This window comes from Vulpes lagopus, chromosome 21 (genome assembly GCF_018345385.1).
Source record: "Vulpes lagopus strain Blue_001 chromosome 21, ASM1834538v1, whole genome shotgun sequence".
Classification (NCBI taxonomy): domain Eukaryota; kingdom Metazoa; phylum Chordata; class Mammalia; order Carnivora; family Canidae; genus Vulpes; species Vulpes lagopus.
In genome coordinates, this window is record NC_054844.1 from 7,817,160 (window position 1) to 7,836,155 (window position 18,996).

Genomic DNA, 18,996 nt, shown 5'->3' on the forward strand with positions numbered 1-18,996 from the left:
ATATAGTATATATATTTTTACATAGATGATATTATGCTATATATACCTTTTATCCTACACCCTCCTAACATTTTGTCATGGTGGGACAATCAATTATTAGAGTGATTTTTAAAAAGTAATCTGCCAATGTTTAATAAATACAAAATTATAACTTTTTATACAATGATAGCTACTCTGGAAAATTTATTTATTTATTTATTTACTTATTGTTAAAGATTTTTATTTATTTACTCATGAGAGACAGAGAGAAGGCAGAGACACAGGCAGAGGGAGAAGCATGCTCCTTGCAGGGAGCCTGATGCGGGACTTGATTCTGGAACTCTGGGATCACGCCCTGAGCCAAAGGCAGATGCTTAACCACTGAGCCACCCAGGTGTCCCTACTCTGGAAAATTTAATGGACAGATATAAAATTGTAAGTATTTCATGATATCTGTGCGAGGATGTTGTTATAAGAATTGTTTATAATATGAAAAAACAAAATTTAACCTGAATATCCATGAATGACGAAAGAATTGAACTATGTTACAATCATGGAAAACTATTCAGGTATTTAAAAAAGTGAGGGCTTTCAGGAAAATGGAGTAGACACATGTATTAGTCAGCTTATGCTGCCATAATAAAATACCATAAACTAGGTGGCTCCAACGATGGAAATTTATATTTTCACAGTACTGTCGGCTAGAAGATCAAGATTAGAGTGTCAACATGGTTGGGCTCTGGAGATAACTCTCTTCCTGGCCTACAGGTAGTGTCTTCTTGCTGTGTCTTCACATGGCAGAAAGAGAGAAGAAGCAAGCTTTCAGGTGTCTCTTCTTATAAGGGCACAAATCCCATCATGAGGACCTCAGGACCTCATCTAAATATAAATCTAATTACCTTTCAAAGGCCCCATCTTCAAATATTATCACATTGAATGTTAGGATACAACATATGAATTTGGAGAGGGGAGACACAATTCAATCCATAGTAACTAACATACTGTTTGCTAAGCACACTAAATATAACAGAAAACCCTGGACATTACATATAGAACTAACATAAGAAGACTCTGAAGGGTGTAGAGAAGAGGGCAGACTGGTAAGGACCTCATGGTCTGAGGAACAACACGGTAGTAAGTTTTCTTTGTCTTGAATATCCCAGTCTCAGAGGTAAAGAAGCCAGCAACCGGGAAACTTCAATGGATACAGATGAAAATAAGCCTCAACCAAACGCCTGCTCTCTTAGCCAAAGGACCAGGAAAGAAACAACCTAGAAAGATGAACTACTTTTAGATAATAACTGCTCTACTCCTGAAGCAAACATCTGAAGAAACATCTTCAGAAACATCTGAAGAAAAACAGTGGCCCCTTCCCATGCCAGAAAAGGTTGAATGGGGAGCCTAAACTTCCACCCTGCTGAGGCTATAATGAGGCACCCCAATATCCCCACTGGCCCCAGTAGAAAATTGGGCCATTCATTCCCATAAGCCAGTGGCAAGGGTCCTCAACCTTCTGTACTGTTAGTAAAGATCACATATGAAGCCAGGATTTCCACCTCCACCCAGCAGTCATGAGGCACCCCTCTTTGTTGGGTGGTTGTCAGAGGAGGTCTAGTGGAGTCACCATCACTCAGCAATAACAAAGCCACAACCATAGGGTTTATGGAGACCAGGTGGGGAGCTGGAACTGCTAGCCCTGCCCAATTATAAGGAGCATCCCCTTCTAGTGGCAATGGAGAATGAGAGAGGAACCTCGATTTCTATTTCTACCTGACAGTAGTAAGGTGGCACCATTCTCTTACCTTGTCAGAGTGATGTCAGATAAAGCCAGTTGAAATAGAAGGATTAAATAAGATCCAAAGTCCCATAACATAACATTCAAGTGTCCAGGTTGCAATAAAAAATCATTCATGAGGGGCACTTGGCTGGTGTAAAAAGTTCTTAGCAAGCAATTACAAACATACTTGGAACAAATAAATGAAATGGAAAGACTCAGCAAAGGAATAAAAGATATAATCAAAGAAGAACAAATGGAAATTTCATTTTTACTTTTTATTTTTTTTATTTTTATTATTATTATTTTTTTAATGATAGTCACACAGAGAGAGAGAGAGAGGCAGAGACACAGGCAGAGGGAGAAGCAGGCTCCATGCACCGGGAGCCCGACGTGGGATTCGATCCCGGGTCTCCAGGATTGTGCCCTGGGCCAAAGGCAGGCGCCAAACTGCTGGGCCACCCAGGGATCCCTATTTTTACTTTTTAAAGATTTTATTTATCGGGGGACGCCTGGATGGCTCAGCGGTTCAGCGGCTGCCTTTGACTCAGGACGTGATCCCAGGGTCTGGGATCGAGCCCCACATCAGGCTCCTTGTGAAGAGCCTCCTTCTCCCTCTTCCTGTGTCTCTGCCTCTCTCTGTGTGCATGTCTCCCATGAATAAATAAATAAAATCTTAAAAAAAATTCATTCATCCATTTGAGAGAGAGGGAGAGAGCACACAAGCAGGGGGAGCAGCAGGCAGAGGGAGAGGGAGAAGCAGGTTCCCAGCTGAGCAGGAAACCCAATGCAGGGCTCCATCCCAGGACCCTGGGATCATGACCTGAGCCAAAGGCAGATGCTTAACCGACTAAGCCATGCAGGTGCTCCACAAATGGAAATTTTAGAACTGAAAAATATAATAACCCAACTACAAAGATCAGCAGATGGACCCAACAAAAAAATGAAAAAGACAGGGGAAAGAATCAGTAAGCTGCAAAATAGAAATAATAGAAATTATGTAATCTGAACAACAGAGAGAAAATAAACTGGAAAAAAAATAAACAAAGCCTAGGGACCTGTGGGACTATAACAAAAGATCTAGTATTTGTGTCAATGGAGTCCAAGAAGGAGAGGAAAAAGAATATGGGGCTGAAAAAATACTTGAAAAAATAATGGCTGAAAAATGTCCCAAATTTGGTAAGATATTAGCCTATAGATTCAAGAAGCTGAGCAAACCTTAAGCATGATATATCTAAGGAAATATATTATGTATTATTATCATATATTAAAATACCATAATTAAAATTCTGCGCAATAAAGACAAAAGAAAAAATCTTCAAAATAACCAGAGAAAATTGACTACCTTACCTACAGGGTAACATTTTAAATGACAGCAGATTTCTTGTCAGAAACAATGCAAATCTGAAGAAAGTGACATGATATTCAAATACTAAAAGAAGAGAACAATAAGCCCAGAATTCTATACCCAGAAAAAATATCTTTAGGAATTAAGGAGAAGTCGAGACACCTTCAGATGAAAGAAAACTTAAGAATTTGTTGCCAGACTTAGCCCAAAAGAATGTCTCATAGAAGTTTTTTAACAGAAAGGAAATAATGGAGAAGGAATCTTAAAATATCAGGAAGAAAGAACAAGGTAAACAAATATATGAATAAATATATTAGGCTTTCCTTTTCTTCTTGAGTTTTCTAAATTATGTTCGAAACAAAAATGAAAACATTATCTATGTGTTTCTAAATGTACATAGGGGAAATATTTAAGACAACTAATTAGATATGGGAACCTAAGTGGCTCAGTCGGTAACATCTGCTTTTGGCTCAGGCTGTGGTCTCAAGGTCTTGGGACTGAGCTCTGAGTCAGGGTCCTTGCTCAGTGGGGAGCCTGCTTCTCCCTGTCTGTCTGCACCCCACCCCCTGCTTGTGCTCTCTCTCTCTCTCTCTCTCTCTTATTTTCTGTCTCTTTCAAATAAATAAAGAAAATCTTTATTTATTTTTTTAAAAGATTTTATTTATTTATTTATGCTAGACACACACACAGAGAGAGAGAGAGGCAGAGACACAGGCAGAGGGAGAAGCAGGCTCCATGCAGGAGCCTGATGTGGGACTCGATCCCGGGTCTCCAGCATCACGCCCTGGGCCAAAGGCAGGCACCAAACCACTGAGCCACTCAGGGATCCCCCAAAGAAAATCTTTATTTTTCTTTTTAATTTTTTTTTTTTTTTTAATGATAGTCACAGAGAGAGAGAGAGAGAGAGAGAGAGGCAGAGACACAGGCAGAGGGAGAAGCAGGCTCCATGCATCTGGAGCCCGATGTGGGATTCGATCCCGGGTCTCCAGGATCACGCCCTGGGCCAAAGGCAGGCGCCAAACCGCTGCGCCACCCAGGGATCCCAAGAAAATCTTTAAATAAAATAAAATAAAGGGCAGCCCGGGTGGCTCAGTGGTTTAGGGCCGCCTTCAGCCCAGGGCCTGATCCTGGAGACCCAGGGTGAGTTAGTCCCACGTTGGGCTCCCTGCATGGAGCCTGCTTCTCCCTCTGCCTGTGTTTCTGCCTCTCTCTCTCTCTCTCTCTCTCTCTCTCTGTGTCTCTCATGAATAAATACATAAAATCTTAAAAAATAAAATAAAATAATAAATGGGGAGGTTAAAAGACTGTAAAGGCAGATAAGGTAAAACGATAACAAAAGTAGACCATGATAGGTTATATACATGTAAAATGTAGTAACTACAGTAATCACTAAAAATGTACAAAGAGAAACACTCAAAATTACCACAGGTCAATTAAAATGGATTCTAAAGCACATTTTAAAATGTGTTTAAAAGAGACATTCTACAAAATAACTAGCTGGTACTTTTCAAAAATGTCAAAGTCATTGAAAACAAAGAAAATCTGAGGAAACTGTCATAGCCAACGAGAGCCAATGGAAACGTGACAACTGAGTGTAATATGGTCTCCTAGATGGGATCTTGGGGTGAAAAAGGGACATTAGATAAAAACTAAGGAAATCTGAGTAAAGTATGGACTAGTTAATGACAATGTGCCAAAATTGTTTTATTATTTATAACAAATATTTAATACTAATGTAAAGTGTTAATAAGAGGAGAAATTTGGTATAGAGCATAGGGAAACTCTGCCATTTTCATAATATTTCTATAAATCTAAAACTATTCTAAAAAGTGTGTTACAAAAAGAAGTTCAAGAAGCACCTGGCTGGCTCAGTCAGAAAAGCATGTGATTCTTGATCTCAGGGTTGTGAGTTCAAGCCCTACATTGGGTGTAAAGATTGCTTAAATAGAAATAAAACTTTAAAAAAAGAGACATTTAAGTAACACATAGACAAGAAAAAGGGTGCTTAGGTGGCTCAGTCAGTTAAGCATCTGCCTTCAGCTCAGATCATGATTTCAGGGTCCTGGAATAGATCCTGTGTGGGCTCCATGCTCAATGGAGAGTCTGCTTCTCCTTCTCCCTCTGCCTGTCCCACCAGCTTGTGCTCTTTCTCTCTCTCTTTCTCAAATAAATAAAATCTTTTTTAAAAAAAGAAAGGAGAGGGACCCCTGGGTGGCTCAGCAGATTAGTGCCTGCCTTTAGCCCAGGGCGTGATCCTGGAGTCCCGGGATCAAGTCCCTCGTTGGGCTCCCTGCATGGAGCCTGCTTCTTCCTTTCCCTCTGCCTATGTCTCTGCCTCTGTGTGTGTGTGTGTGTGTGTGTGTGTGTCTCTCATGAATAAATAAATAAAATCTTAAAAAAAAAAAAAAAGAAAGGAGAAAGAAAACAGAAATCAGAACAAGCAGACTTAAGCTCTAACTTATCAATAAGCACATTAAATGTAAATGGTCTAAATATACCAATTAAAAACAAAGATTTGACAGAGAAGATTAAAAAGCAAAACCCAACAATGTATTGTCTATTAGAAACTCACTTCAAATATAATGACACAGACAGACTGACAAGTAAAAGGATGGAGAAAAGGACATGCTATGTAAGCATTAATCAAAGAAAAGCAAGATTGGATATATTAATATCAGATAAAGTCAATGTCAGAGCAAAAAAACTACCAGTCAGAGAAGGACATTATATAATGACAGTGGCAGGGGCAGCCCGGGTGGCTCAGTGGTTTAGCGCCACCTTCAGCCCAGGGCCTGATCCTGGAGACCAGGGTTGAGTCCCATGTCAGGCTCCCTGCCTAGAGCCTGCTTCTCACTCTGCCTGTGTCTCTGTCTCTGTCTCTGTCTCTGTCTCTCTCTCTCTTTCTCTCTCTGTGTCTCTCATGAAAAAATAAATAAAATCTTAAAAGAAAATAATAATGACAGTGTCAATCTTTCAAGAAGACTTCGTAATCCTAAATGGGTATGTACTAAACAGCAGGTCTGCAAAATATGTGGAGGAAAGCTGATAAAACTAAAAGGAGAGGGGGATCCCTGGGTGGCGTAGCGGTTTGGCGCCTGCCTTTGGCCCAGGGCGTGATCCTGGAGACCCGGGATCGAGTCCCACGTCGGGCTCCCGGTGCATGGAGCCTGCTTCTCCCTCTGCCTGTGTTGTGTCTCTGCCTCTCTCTCTCTCTCTCTCTCTCTCTCTCTCTCTGTGACTATCATAAAAAAAAAAAAAACTAAAAGGAGAAATAGTTGAGTCTTCAACACCCCTCTCCCAACAATTGACAAAACAACTACATAGAAATCAGCAAGGGTATAGAAGAACTCAACAACACCATCAATCAACAGGATCTGACATTTATAGAGCACTCTATCCTACAGCAGCAGAATGCACATCTTTTACAAATGTCCACAGAACATATACCAAAATGGTCTATATCTTGAGCCATAAAAAAAAAAACTCAACAAAATTAAAAGAATTGAAATTGTGCAGTATGTTCTCTGACCACATGGAATCAAACCAGAAATATAACAGGAAAATCTCCAAACACTTGAAAACAACAAATTTTCAGTATTCCATGGGTCAATAATGAAGTCTCAAGAAAAAGAGAAGGATACATTAAATCGAGTGAAAAAATTTTTTTCAAGATTTTATTTATTTATGTATTTATTTTTTTGAGAGGAGGGAGGGAGGGAGGGAGGAGGGGCAGAAGGAGAAAGAGAGAGAGAATCTTAAGCAGATTCCATGCCCAGAGTGGAGCCCAACATGGGGCTTAATCTTGCAACCCTGAGATCATAACCTGAGCCAAAATCAAGATTTGGACCCTTAACCAACTGAGCCACTTGAGCACCTCAAATTGAGTGAAAATTTAAAAAGAATCTTAAAAAAATCTTACAACTAACATTATACCTAATAATGAAAGACTGAATACTTTCCCCTAAGATCAGGAACAGAGCAAATATACCTGCTTTACTACCTGTATTCAACATGGTACTGCAACCCCTAGCAGTGCAATGAGGCAAGGAAGGAATAAAAAAGAAATACTGATTAGAAGAGAAGAAATAAAACTGTTCCTATTTGCAAATGACATGATTGTTTATATAGAAAATCTTAAAGAATATTTATCTTAAAAACTTCTTAGAATCAATATGTGAGTTTAGTAAGGTTACAGAATATAAGAGATACATAGGCAAATTTATTGTTTTCCTATATACTAGAAATGGATGTGTACATACAGAAATTAAAAATAAAATGCCATTTACAAACGCTCAAAAATACTTAGGTAAATGAAACAAATATGTACAGGATTTGTATGCTAAATACTACACAGTACTGATGAAAATAGTCAAAGAAGATCTAATAAATGGAGAGACATGCCTTGTTTATAAGTGGAAGACTTAACACTGTAAAGTTGTCAGTTCTCCCCAAATTGATATACAGGTTTAACATAATTCCTATCAAAGTCCCAGAAAGATTTCTGTGTAGATCTAAATAATATTATTCAAAAATTCATAAGGAAATCTAAAGAACTCAAAGATAGTGAAACCAATTTTGAAAAAGGAACATAAAGTAGGAGAAATCAGTCTAGCTTTCAAGACTTCTATAACTGAAGTACTAAAAATCGTGTGATATTTGTAGAGAGGTAGACAGACACAGATAAATGGAGCAAAATAGAGAACCCATAAATATATCCTCATAAATATGCCCAACAGACTTCCTTTTTTTACAAAGGTGCAAAAGCAATTCATTGAAGGAAAGATAGCCTTTTCAATAAATGGCGCTAGAAAATTGGACATCCATAGGTAAAAACGATCACCAGCAACAACAAACCCGTGACCTAAATCTCATGCCTTCTTTAAAAGCTAACTCAAAATGGACTATGAACTTCAATGTAAAATTATAACATATATGAGAGAGTTTTCAGGATCAGGACTGGGCAGAGTTCCTAAACTTGATACCAAAAGCATAATCCCGGGCAGCCCAGGTGGCTCAGCGGTTTTACTCCGACTTCAGCCCAGAGCGTGATCCTGAAGACCTGCATCCAGTTCCATGTCGGGCTCCCTGCATGGAGCCGGCTGTGTCTCTCTGCCTCTCACTCTGTGTGTCTCTCATGAATAAATAAATAAAATCTTTAAAACAAACAAAACCACAAAAGCACAATCCCTAAAAGGAAACATGCATAAATTGGTCTTTATCAAAATTAAAAACTTTTTTGCTCTGCAAAAATCTACTAAGAAGACGTAAAGACAATGTATAAAATGTAAGAAAATATATGCAAACCACCATCCAACAAAGGACTAGTACCTAGAATATGTAAACAACTCTCAGAACTCACTACCAAAAAATAAAAAACAAAACCTCAATCCAATTAGAAAATGGGTAAAAGATATGAACAGATATTTTATAAAGAGGATATAGAGATGGCAAAAAGTACATAAAATGGTGTTCAACATCATTAGTCATTAAGGAAATGCAAATCAGCACTACAATGAGACATCACTACATACCTATCAGAAAGGCCAAAATAAAAAAAATAATAGCAACACAAAATGTTGGTGAAGATGCCAAGAAACTGGTTTACTCTGGCATTGTTGGTGGGAGTATATAATAGTATAGCCATTCTGGAAAAAAGTTCAGCAGTTTCTTAACTAAATGTTCAACAACCTAGCAATTGCACTCCTAGGCATTTATCCCAGAGAAATGAGATGAAGATTTCTGTCCACCCAGAAATTTGTATACAATTGTTTATAGCAGATTTACTCATAATAGCCAACAACTAGAAATAACCCAAATGTCCTTCAATGAGTGACTAGCTATATCTATACAATGGAATACTGTTCAGCAGTAAAAAGAATGAACTATAGATACATACAGTAACCTGAAAAGAAGTCAATCCCAAAAGGTAACATACTGTATAATTCCATTTATGTAACATTCTTGAAATGACAGATAATTAGACATGGAGAACAGATTAGTGATTACCAGAGGTTAAGTGAGGGAGGAGTTTGGGAGGAAGGAGAGATGGCCAGAAAAGGGCAACATCATTGTGGTGTTGGAAATGTTCTGTATCTTGACTGTGTCAATGTCAATATCCTGGCTGTGATATTCTACAATTTTGCAAGTTGTTACCATTGGGGTGACCTGGGTAAAGGGTACTCAAGATTTCTGTATTATTTCTTATAGTTCTATTGAAATAAAAATTTTGATTTAAAAATTTGAGAATTAAAAGATTAGCTCTCATAATTTCAAAATAAACACAAAGAATGAACATGCTCCACAGGTATATTCTTAGGAGGATGTCAAAGCATATTTTAAGTGGAAAGAGTATATGTTAATATAATCCTATTTTAAGGATTTATGTATTCCAGAGAGAGAATTGGGGGAGGGGGAGAGGGAGAGAATCTTCAGGCAGAGTCCCTGCTGAGCCTGGAGCCCAATGCAGGGCTCAGTCCTATCACCTGTGTGATCATGACCTGAGCCAAAACCAAGAGTCTGATGTTTAACCGACTGAGCCACCCAGGCACTCAGTAGAATTCCATTTTAATTTAAAAATTCAATATGTGTGAATATATGTTTGCATGAACAAAGAAGAAAGTATGGAGGAATGTATACCAAACTCTCTACAGTAATATTAGAAAGGTAGGCAAGGGAAAAGGGAAGTACTGAGTCTGTATAAATATTGTAATTCAAAACTAAAAAGTAGTCTACTCTAATGTAATGTCTAAAATGCATATGATGAATATTTCCCATTTAATTAAAAATTGTTTTAATATAATTGCACCAAAAATAATAAGATACCTAGGAATAAACCTAACCAAGGGGGTGAAAGATCTGTATTCTGAAAAATATAAACTGATAAAGAAATTGAAGATGACACAAAGAAATGGAAAAACATTCCATGCTCATGGATGGGAAGAACAAATATTGTTAAGATGTCTATACTACCCAAAGAAATCTGCAGATTTAATGCAATCCCTGTCAAAGTACCAACAGCAGTTTTCACAGAACTAGAACAAACAATCCTAAAATTTGTATGGAACCATAAAGGACCCCAAAGAGCCAGAGAAATCTTGAAAAAGAAAAGCAAAGCCAGAGGCATCACGATTCCAGACTTCCAAGTTATATTACAAAGCATCAGTAATCAAAACAGTATGGTACTGGCATAAAAAGAGACACATAGGTTAACAGAACAAAGGAGAAAATCCAGAAATAAACCCACAATTACATGGTCTATTAATCTTTAACAAAGAAGGCAAAACTATCCAATGGGAAAAAGACAGTCTCTTCAACAAATAGTGTTGGGAAAACTGGACAGCAACATGTAAAAGAATGAAACTGCATCTCTTTCTTATACCACACACAAAAGTAAAGTCAAAATGGCTTAAAGACCTCAGTTTGAGACCTGAAACCATAAAAAACCTAGAAGAGAACACAGGCAGTAACTTCTTTGACATCAGCCATAGCAGTGTCTTTCAAAAATGTATTCTGAGGCCAGAGAAATAAAAACAAAAATAATCTGTAGGGACTACATCAAAATAAAAGCTTCTGCACAGTGAAGGAAACAGTCAAACTAAAAGGCAACCTCCTGAACGGGAGAAGGTATTTGCAAATGACATACCTAATGGAAGGTTAGTATCCAAAATATGTAGAGAACTGATACAACTCAACACTCAAAAAACAAATAATCCTATTTTAAAATGCGCAAAAGATACGAACAGATATTTCTCCAAAGAAGACATATAGATGCTCATAGACACATGGAAAGATGCTCAACTTCACTCATCATGAGGGAAATGCAAATCGATGCAAATCAAAATCACAATGTGATATCACCTTGTACCTGTCAGAGTGGCTAAATCAAACATCAAAAACATAAGAAAGAACAAATGTTGGTGAGGATGTGGAGGAAAAGGAACCCTTAAAAAATTGTATTTATTTATTCATGAGAGACACAGAGAGAGGCAGAGACACAGGCAGAGGGAGAAGCAGGCTCCATGCAGGAAGCCTGACATGGGACTCAATCCTGGGTCTCCAGGATCACACCCTGGGTTGAAGGCAGGCACTAAATCACTGAGCCACCCAGGGATCCCCACAAGAATACTAATTGAAAGGGATACGTGCATCCCTATGTATATAGAGGATGTAGTCCATACATACAGTGGACTATTACACAGAATGAAATCTGGCCATTTGCAACAGTGTGGACAGAGCCAGAAAGTATGATACTAAGCAAAAGAAGTCAGTCAGAGAAAGACAAATACCATATAATCTCACTCATATGTGAATTTAAGAAACAAAACCAACAAGTCAAGGGGAAAAAAATAAAAGAGAGAGACAAACCAAGAAACAGATTCTTACCCATAGAGAACAAACTGATGGTTACTGAGGAGAGGTGGGTGGGGGATGGGTTAATAGGAAGAAAGAAATAATATTATTTGGGTTATTTTAGTGCCAACTTGATATTCCATCAAATTAATATACTCTAAAAAAATTAATATACCTTAGGGACACCTGGGTGGCTCAGTGGTTGAGCATCTGCCTTTGGCTCAAGTCGTGATCCTGAGGTCCTGGGATCGAGTCCCACATCTGGTTCCACACAGAGAGCCTGCTTCTCCCTCTGCCTATGTCTCTGCCTCTTTCTGTGTTTCTCGTGAATAAAGAACTAAAATCTTTAAAAAAAAATTAATATACTCTAATATACAGCCATTATCTTTTTTTTAATTTTTTTTTTATTTTTCATTTATGATAGTCACAGAGAGAGAGAGAGAGAGAGAGAGAGAGAGAGAGAGGCAGAGACACAGGCAGAGGGAGAAGCAGGCTCCATGCACCGGGAGCCCGACGTGGGATTCGATCCCGGGTCTCCAGGATCGCGCCCTGGGCCAAAGGCAGGCGCCAAACCGCTGCGCCACCCAGGGATCCCAGCCATTATCTTTTTATCTAATGTCGCACCTTATTGACAACACTATTATTTTTATATGTACTGGTTTGCATTTTTAAATTATTGTTTTAAGAATAACATACTAGAAATGAAATTAAGGACATAAAGTTTTAATAACAGATGGTATATACTGCAGGATTGCTTCTGGAGAGTTTCTATTCATTTACATGAAGTCTAGTTAAACTATGCCTTTTCCACTAGCAGCCTTGCCAGTACTGGGTAGTATTATTTAACACTTTCTTTTTCTTTTCTTTTCTTTTTTTTTTTGCTCATTTGATATTGAAAAATATATCAGTGTTGTTTTTAATTTGCATTTTTCGATTGCCTGTGAGGTGTTACAATGTGCTCCTTTCTAAAAATTCTTGTCTTTTGTGTCAGTGCTTTTGTTCTGTTTCTAGGATTTGATCTTCTTCCAGAACAGCTCCCCTTCTCAAGTTCCTGATCTCTCACGAGGACAGTTTCATTCTCCTCACTCCCCCAATTTCTGAACTAGGGAGTCAGGATTTTTTCTTTTTCTCTACTTCAATCCTGTTTTCCCATCAGTCACCCATGATAGCTATTCCTTCCTTTAAAAGGAATAGCCTATTCCTTCCTTTTGCTGTTTCATCTTGTTAAAATGAAAGTGACAGGCCCAAAATGGTGTCACTTGGGGTAAGGCCCGGAGTCAGTAAACCAAGACTTAAGAGCTAACTTAACTGCAGTTTCAATCCCCAGAAAAGTGACCTTTGACCCATCAACATGGGCATTTCCTGGTCAGCACTAGGAAATTTACTGATGGACCCCTTCTGTTTCCCTTAGGAGGGTGATCTTGCAAAAAACAATGGATTCTCTGCTAATAATTTCCTTTTTTCCACCTCCTCTCTACCTTTAAAAATCTTTCCTTTTGAGGGCGCCTGGGTGGTGCGTCTGACTTTGCTCAGAATATCTCAGGGTCCTGAGATGGAGTCCCACTCAGCAGGGAGTCTGCTTGTCCCTCTGCACCTCCTCTGCTAATGCTTTTTTTTCTCTCTCTCAAATTCATAAAATCTTTTTTAAAAACCCCACAAACCTTTCCTTCTCTGTAGGCCTTCAGAGTTCCCCTTTACTTGCTAGATAGGATACTGCCCAACTCATGAATGTATTAATAAAGCCAATTATATCTCCACGATTCATTCAGTTGAATTTTGTTATTTATTTTGTTTTGTTATTTCCTCTGAGAATGGCACTGTCATTAGCCAAGGCCACAGAACTCCTATCTGGATTACAGTGGAAGCTTCTTGGCAATTTGGCAATTCTCTCTCTTCCTAGTCTCTCCTACTTAGATTTCTCTTCCACCTGCTTCAGTACTGACTAGCAAAGCAATGCCTTGTACACATCACCCCCTAGTCCATTGGATCAGGTCTGGAAGCCTCTGCTGGACATTCACTACTGGGCATCACTTCCCACAGCTTCCCAGTTGGAAACCTAGACGCCTTTGTGGTTTCCTCACTGGAGCCTTTCCACTTCCCAGATATGCTCATTCTTCCCCTTTGTTCTGGCCTGTTGCCTATTCTTTCAAGGCTTGGTGCAATACCGATCTTCTCCACGATGTATCCCAGACTCATCCATACTCTTAGATCTTTCACACCACCTTGTGATCTCTTTTACAAAATGTGTGACAGCCTATACAAGTGACAGGGCCATGATAGGGCCCAGAAGAGGAAGGGGAAAGCAAGGAGGGAGAGTTAATTAGGGAAAGGGTGACCCATTTCATTTACAACTAAGTGAGTTTTGGGGGATGGCAGGATTTTCAGATAAAGTTATCCCTTGGGCCACTGGAACTATCTCAGAATTGAGGAGAGAGGCTGGGTCCAGGAATATCAGTTTGGGAGTCACCCATAGCACTGACAGGTGGTGCCCTGGAATTTAGAATGTCTGTAGAAATTGGGAAGAGGATGTGAGACAGAGTCTGGGGAACACGTAAATGCTATTGTCCGAGCAAGAGCCCAAGATGAAGAAAAGGAAATGGTGCTCACATAGGAGGAGAGGGCAACAAAGTAGAAAAGGGGGCAGAACCCAAGAAGGCTACTTACTAGTCCAAGAAGCTTGGTAGATTGTGAAAAGAATGCAGCAGGATTTTAGAGTAACTAAGAACTAAGCCAAGTGCAGAGCAAGGGAAGGAGCCAGAGGGCAGGGACCTCCAAAGAACCAAGGACAGAGGGCTTGGGGGTATGCTGAGGGAGATCCCAGGGTTACAGCTAATCTGGAAAGGTCTCCTGTGGAGGATGAACCTGGGCAGTGGGAATGGGCCTACCAGGCCTGCAGACGGAGGCAGGGGAGAATGCTGGGCCAATGTGACATCCAGTCTCCCACACCCAGCTGCAAACAGAGAGAAGACCCATAACTGCTCAGAAGTAGAGCCCGAGGGGCTGAAGCTGGGGTTTTGTTCTCAGCTACCTTCACCCCAATCCCTCCAAATATGTATTCTAAGTAAAAAATTGTGCGTTTTCTGCTATGTGAGAATAGCCTTTAAAACCTTCCCTACAGGAATTCTGAAGGTGCCACCACACCCAGAAAGTGATTAGCTAAAGAGAAGAACTACCTCCTGGTGATGGTTATTAGGTACTAAGAGAGGAGACTGGGGGAGGCCACGTGTCCCTGCTTGAGGAACTTTCCAGACACAGTACTGCATGGTATACCCAATGGGCTTGGATTTTAATCCTGGCTCCGCCACTTACTGGAGTCAAATCCAAAAGGTAGAAAAGGGTATGTAGTGAGAATCACCCCCCCATCCCACACCTGTCGGTGGGTATTCACTCCTCCCCGGGGGCAACCAAAGTTACTGTGTTCTTCTGTTTACTTCTAGAAATATTTGTTCCCATGCAAGGCAGATGACAGAGAGAGAAATTTCTCCCTCCTTTGTAAACAAACAAAGCCTGTCCAATATCTTGCTCTTTTCAGTTAATTATATTTCTTAGCTATTACTCCATTCAGTAGATACAGAGCTTCCTTCTTCTCGTACAGCATTCCATTGAATGGGCAAACTATAATTTACTTACCCTATTCCTTCTTGGTGGACTGGTATCTTTGTATGTGCATTTGTCATTCTGATAGATACTATAAATTACCTCCCAAAGAAATTGTACTGGTTTATATTCCTGCCAACAATGCGTAAGAGGTGGGGCAACTATTTAATCTGCAAAATAAGCCACTTCACTCACTTCTTGGAATTGTTGTGAAGATTTCTTGAGATGATGCATGTTAAGTATTGGGCATGTAGGGGTTGGTGCTCTTGAAATAAAGATAGTATTTTATTTTGGCTTAATGAGATCCTGGCCAATCAAGCTTATGGGATGGAATCTCCTCCTCACCAGTCTGGGGTTTTCTGACTTGGGGCAAATTTTGCGGGAAGTTAGCGGCTGAGCTCAGAAAAGTCGTGGGCATTGCCCTCCACAGGGCTGTCACATCTTCAGGCTACCCCAACCTCTTCCATGTGGCTTCTGCTCCCAGGCAGCTCCAGGCTGAAGCATCGTGTTGAATCGAAAAAAAACCTGTGGGACCAAGGATCCTTTCCTCTGGTCATCAAGGATCTCGAAGTTGCTGACTCAGGGATTTACTTCTGTGACACAGACAAGAGGCAAGAGGTGGAATTGCTGGTGTTCAACTGTGAGTAGAAGAGGATCCTTCCAACCAATCTGTCTTCCTCCCTGACTCCCGTTCCTACAGGGAAAACAGGCCCTGGCCTAACTGGCCCCCCTGTCTCCTCAAATCCCCCTCTGGGCCCCCCAGTTGGTGGGCCAGTGGGAAAGAAAGAAATCCAGAGGGGTGGGGAGGGGTGTGGGGAGGCGGGGCGGGGAGGAGCCAGAGGAAGGAGGGAGTAGGGCAGTGACAAAGGCAGAGAGGACTGGAGCCAGCAGGAGGAGGAGAGAGGGAAACTCTGCCTTGGGCTGGGGCTGGGTCCCTGGGTGTTGGGGTGGGGGGGGAATGGAGAGACATTCTTGGTTTCCTGGCTTCTGCTTTCTCCTTGGGGAGGGCGTATGTGACACAGGTGGCCTGCTCCTTCCACAGTGACTGCCAAGTGGGACTCTGGCAGCAGCAGTGGCAGCAGCAATATCCGCCTGCTGCAAGGGCAGCAGCTGACCCTGACCCTGGAAAACCCCTCAGGGAGTAGCCCTTCAGTGCAATGGAAAGGTCCAGGGAACAAAAGCAAGCATGGTGGCCAAAACCTTTCACTGTCCTGGCCGGAGCTGGAGGACGGTGGCACCTGGACATGTATCATCTCCCAGAGCCAGAAGACAGTGGTGTTCAACATAAACGTCTTGGTGCTGGGTAAGAGGGGCGCCTCTCCCGTCTGCTTCAGTGGCACATAGACGGGCCCTCTGCTCTCACTGCTCTGCTCCTCCCTCTGCTTCTGGCCAACAGAGGGAGGCCAGGGCCAGTCTCCCCCCTGCCACCCCGGGAAGCTGAAATCTGTCCCAAGGGGTACACTGAGCCCTCTCTTCCTCGGGATGCTAAGAGCCGCCCCTCTGAGTGATGGACACAGAGACAGGAAGGAAGGGACAAGGGATATAAGGATGTGAGGGGCCCCAAAGACCCCTGGAGGAGGCCCCAAGGGAGGAAACAAGGGAGGCCTCATGTTTTCTTTGCTGCCTAGCCCCCCATTCCCACCGAGCTGCAGATCCATTTACTCAGAGGACATTAACACCAGCAAGCCCGCCCTGTTGTATACATTGCACCTGTAGAATCCCAGGCTGCACACTCCAGTGGGGTGGGAGGTTGTTGCACCAAGAGCCCAAAATGCAAGTCCTACCCCAGATCCTGTCCGCTGGGTCCTCATGTGACCCAGGGAGGGTAGTATGGTGGTTAAACACACAGACCAACAGAAATCCTGGCTGTGACTTAACCATGAGACCTTGGGCCAGTCACTGAACCTCTCTGTGCCTTGGTTTCAGGGATGATGCTCACCATGATAGTACCTACCTTGTAGTGTTACCACGAGAACTAATATGTGTAATGCACTTAACAGAACAGTGCATGGCACATAGTAAGCCCAAGGCAAGCATTTGCTCCTTATCTTGTGAAGGCTGATAAATTATGCACCTAAGTAGTGCATGCCAAATGCCCTGTGTGCTCCAGAGATCCTGAGGAGGGAGAGGCCTCCTGTGACTGGGCCACTCTATGAGGGTTTCCAGCGGGAGGAGGCACTGCCTTGGGAACATGCCAGGTGGAGAGACCAGAGAGGACTGGAGAAGTAGATGAGAATTTAAGGGCTTGATGTGGCAACCTAAAGATTTGGTTTCACTGGTCCCTCCCCTTCCATCTCTTTGTGCTCCTGGCCCATGCCTACCGTACCCCTGTATACCCCCAACTTCCTATCTCCTGACCTAGCTTCTCTCTCTTCCCACCTCCAGCTTTCCAGAAGGTCTCTAACACATTCTATGCAAGAGAAGGGGACCAGGTGGAGTTCTCCTTCCCACTTAGCTTTGAAGATGAAAACCTGGTCGGGGAAATGAGGTGGCAGGCACAGGGGGCCTCCTCGTCCTTGCTCTGGATCTCCTTCACCTTAGAGAACAAGAAGCTGTCTATGAAAGAGGCCCATGCCCCCCTCAAACTTCAGATGAAGGAATCGCTCCCACTCCGCTTTACCTTGCCCCACGCTTTGTCTCGGTATGCTGGTTCTGGAACCCTGACCCTGAATCTTGCCAAGGGGACGTTGTACCAGAAAGTGAACCTCGTGGTAATGAGAGGTGAGGAGGTAGGCTGAGAAGGGGAGGGCGGGGGCAGGAGGTAGAGAGACCTGGCCCAGGGTTCACTCTGAGGCCCCAAAAGGGATCCCTCCACCCTGCTTCCCTGATGGAGCTGAACCAGGGCCTTCTGGCTTGGGGCTGGTTTTGAACTGAGACTGGAATCCACATGTTCTTCCTTGACATCTATGAGCCAGCCTAGAATGGGCTCTGCTGAGAATCCCCAAAGAGTGTGAGCTGAGAACCAGGGCTCTAATTCTGCTTCTGCCCACCCCTCTATGGCCCTAAGCCCCCTGCCTCTGTGGGCCTCTTTCTTCTGAGGATAGCGAAATCCACTCTTACTAGGGTAGTGAGGAGGGTATCATCAGGCTCTGCATTGAGCCCTTCACTTTCTTTTTTTTTTTTTAATTATTTTTTAATTTATTTATGATAGTCACAGAGAGAGAGAGAGAGAGAGAGAGGCAGAGACACAGGCAGAGGGAGAAGCAGGCTCCATGCACCGGGAGCCCGACGTGGGATTCGATCCCGGGTCTCCAGGATCGCGCCCTGGGCCAAAGGCAGGCGCCAAACCGCTGCGCCACCCAGGGATCCCCAGCTCTTCACTTTCTTATCTCCCCCATCACCATAACTCCACAAATAGTAATGGCTAATATTTGATGCTCAGTACATGCCAGACCCATCTGAGAGCTTTACATGTGTTTGTGAATTTATTGTCTATTTAATTAATGTCTGGGGCTTGGATTGTCAAGTAACTTGCAGGGACACACAGATAGTAAGCAGTGGGGTTAAGATACAAGTCCAAGACCCAGGTCTCAAAAGCTGTGTGTGTGTGTGTGTGTGTGTGTGTGTGTGTGTTTTCTATAACTACTTGAAAATGTGCTCTGAGAAGCTCAAAGAGGAGCATCCATGTGAAGCATTTTGATTGTTCTACTGAATCCCCTTAAAGTATGGAGGTGCCAGGAACTTAGAGATCCAGGCTCCCAGCCTCAGGCTCTTGTCCCTCCCACAGCAAACTGTTCTCAGAGCAATCTGACCTGTGAGGTGCTGGGACCCACCTCCCCTGAGCTGACACTGAGCTTGAATCTGAAAGAGCAGGCTGCCAAGGTCTCAAAGCAGCAGAAGCTGGTATGGGTGGTGGATCCTGAGGGGGGAACGTGGCAGTGTCTGCTGAGTGACAAGGACAAAGTCCTGCTGGCATCCAGCCTCAATGGTGAGTGATGATCCAGGCTCC

At 42.2% G+C, this 18,996-nt stretch overlaps 1 protein-coding gene across 3 annotated transcripts in view; it reads left to right on the forward strand.

The window, feature by feature from the left end:
• The window catches only part of CD4 (CD4 molecule), a 49,719-nt gene that overhangs the window by 27,803 nt on the left and 2,920 nt on the right, over window positions 1–18,996 (forward strand). For all 3 annotated transcript variants that reach the window (XR_005984792.1, XM_041735368.1, XM_041735367.1), the window contains exons 4-7: window positions 15,532–15,687; window positions 16,090–16,350; window positions 17,433–17,768; window positions 18,775–18,975. Coding sequence is in view for 2 of the 3 variants with exons in the window: in XM_041735368.1 (XP_041591302.1) it covers window positions 15,532–15,687; window positions 16,090–16,350; window positions 17,433–17,768; window positions 18,775–18,975 (954 nt within the window). In the remaining variant the exon portion in view is untranslated. The remainder of the gene's footprint in view (window positions 1–15,531; window positions 15,688–16,089; window positions 16,351–17,432; window positions 17,769–18,774; window positions 18,976–18,996) is intronic.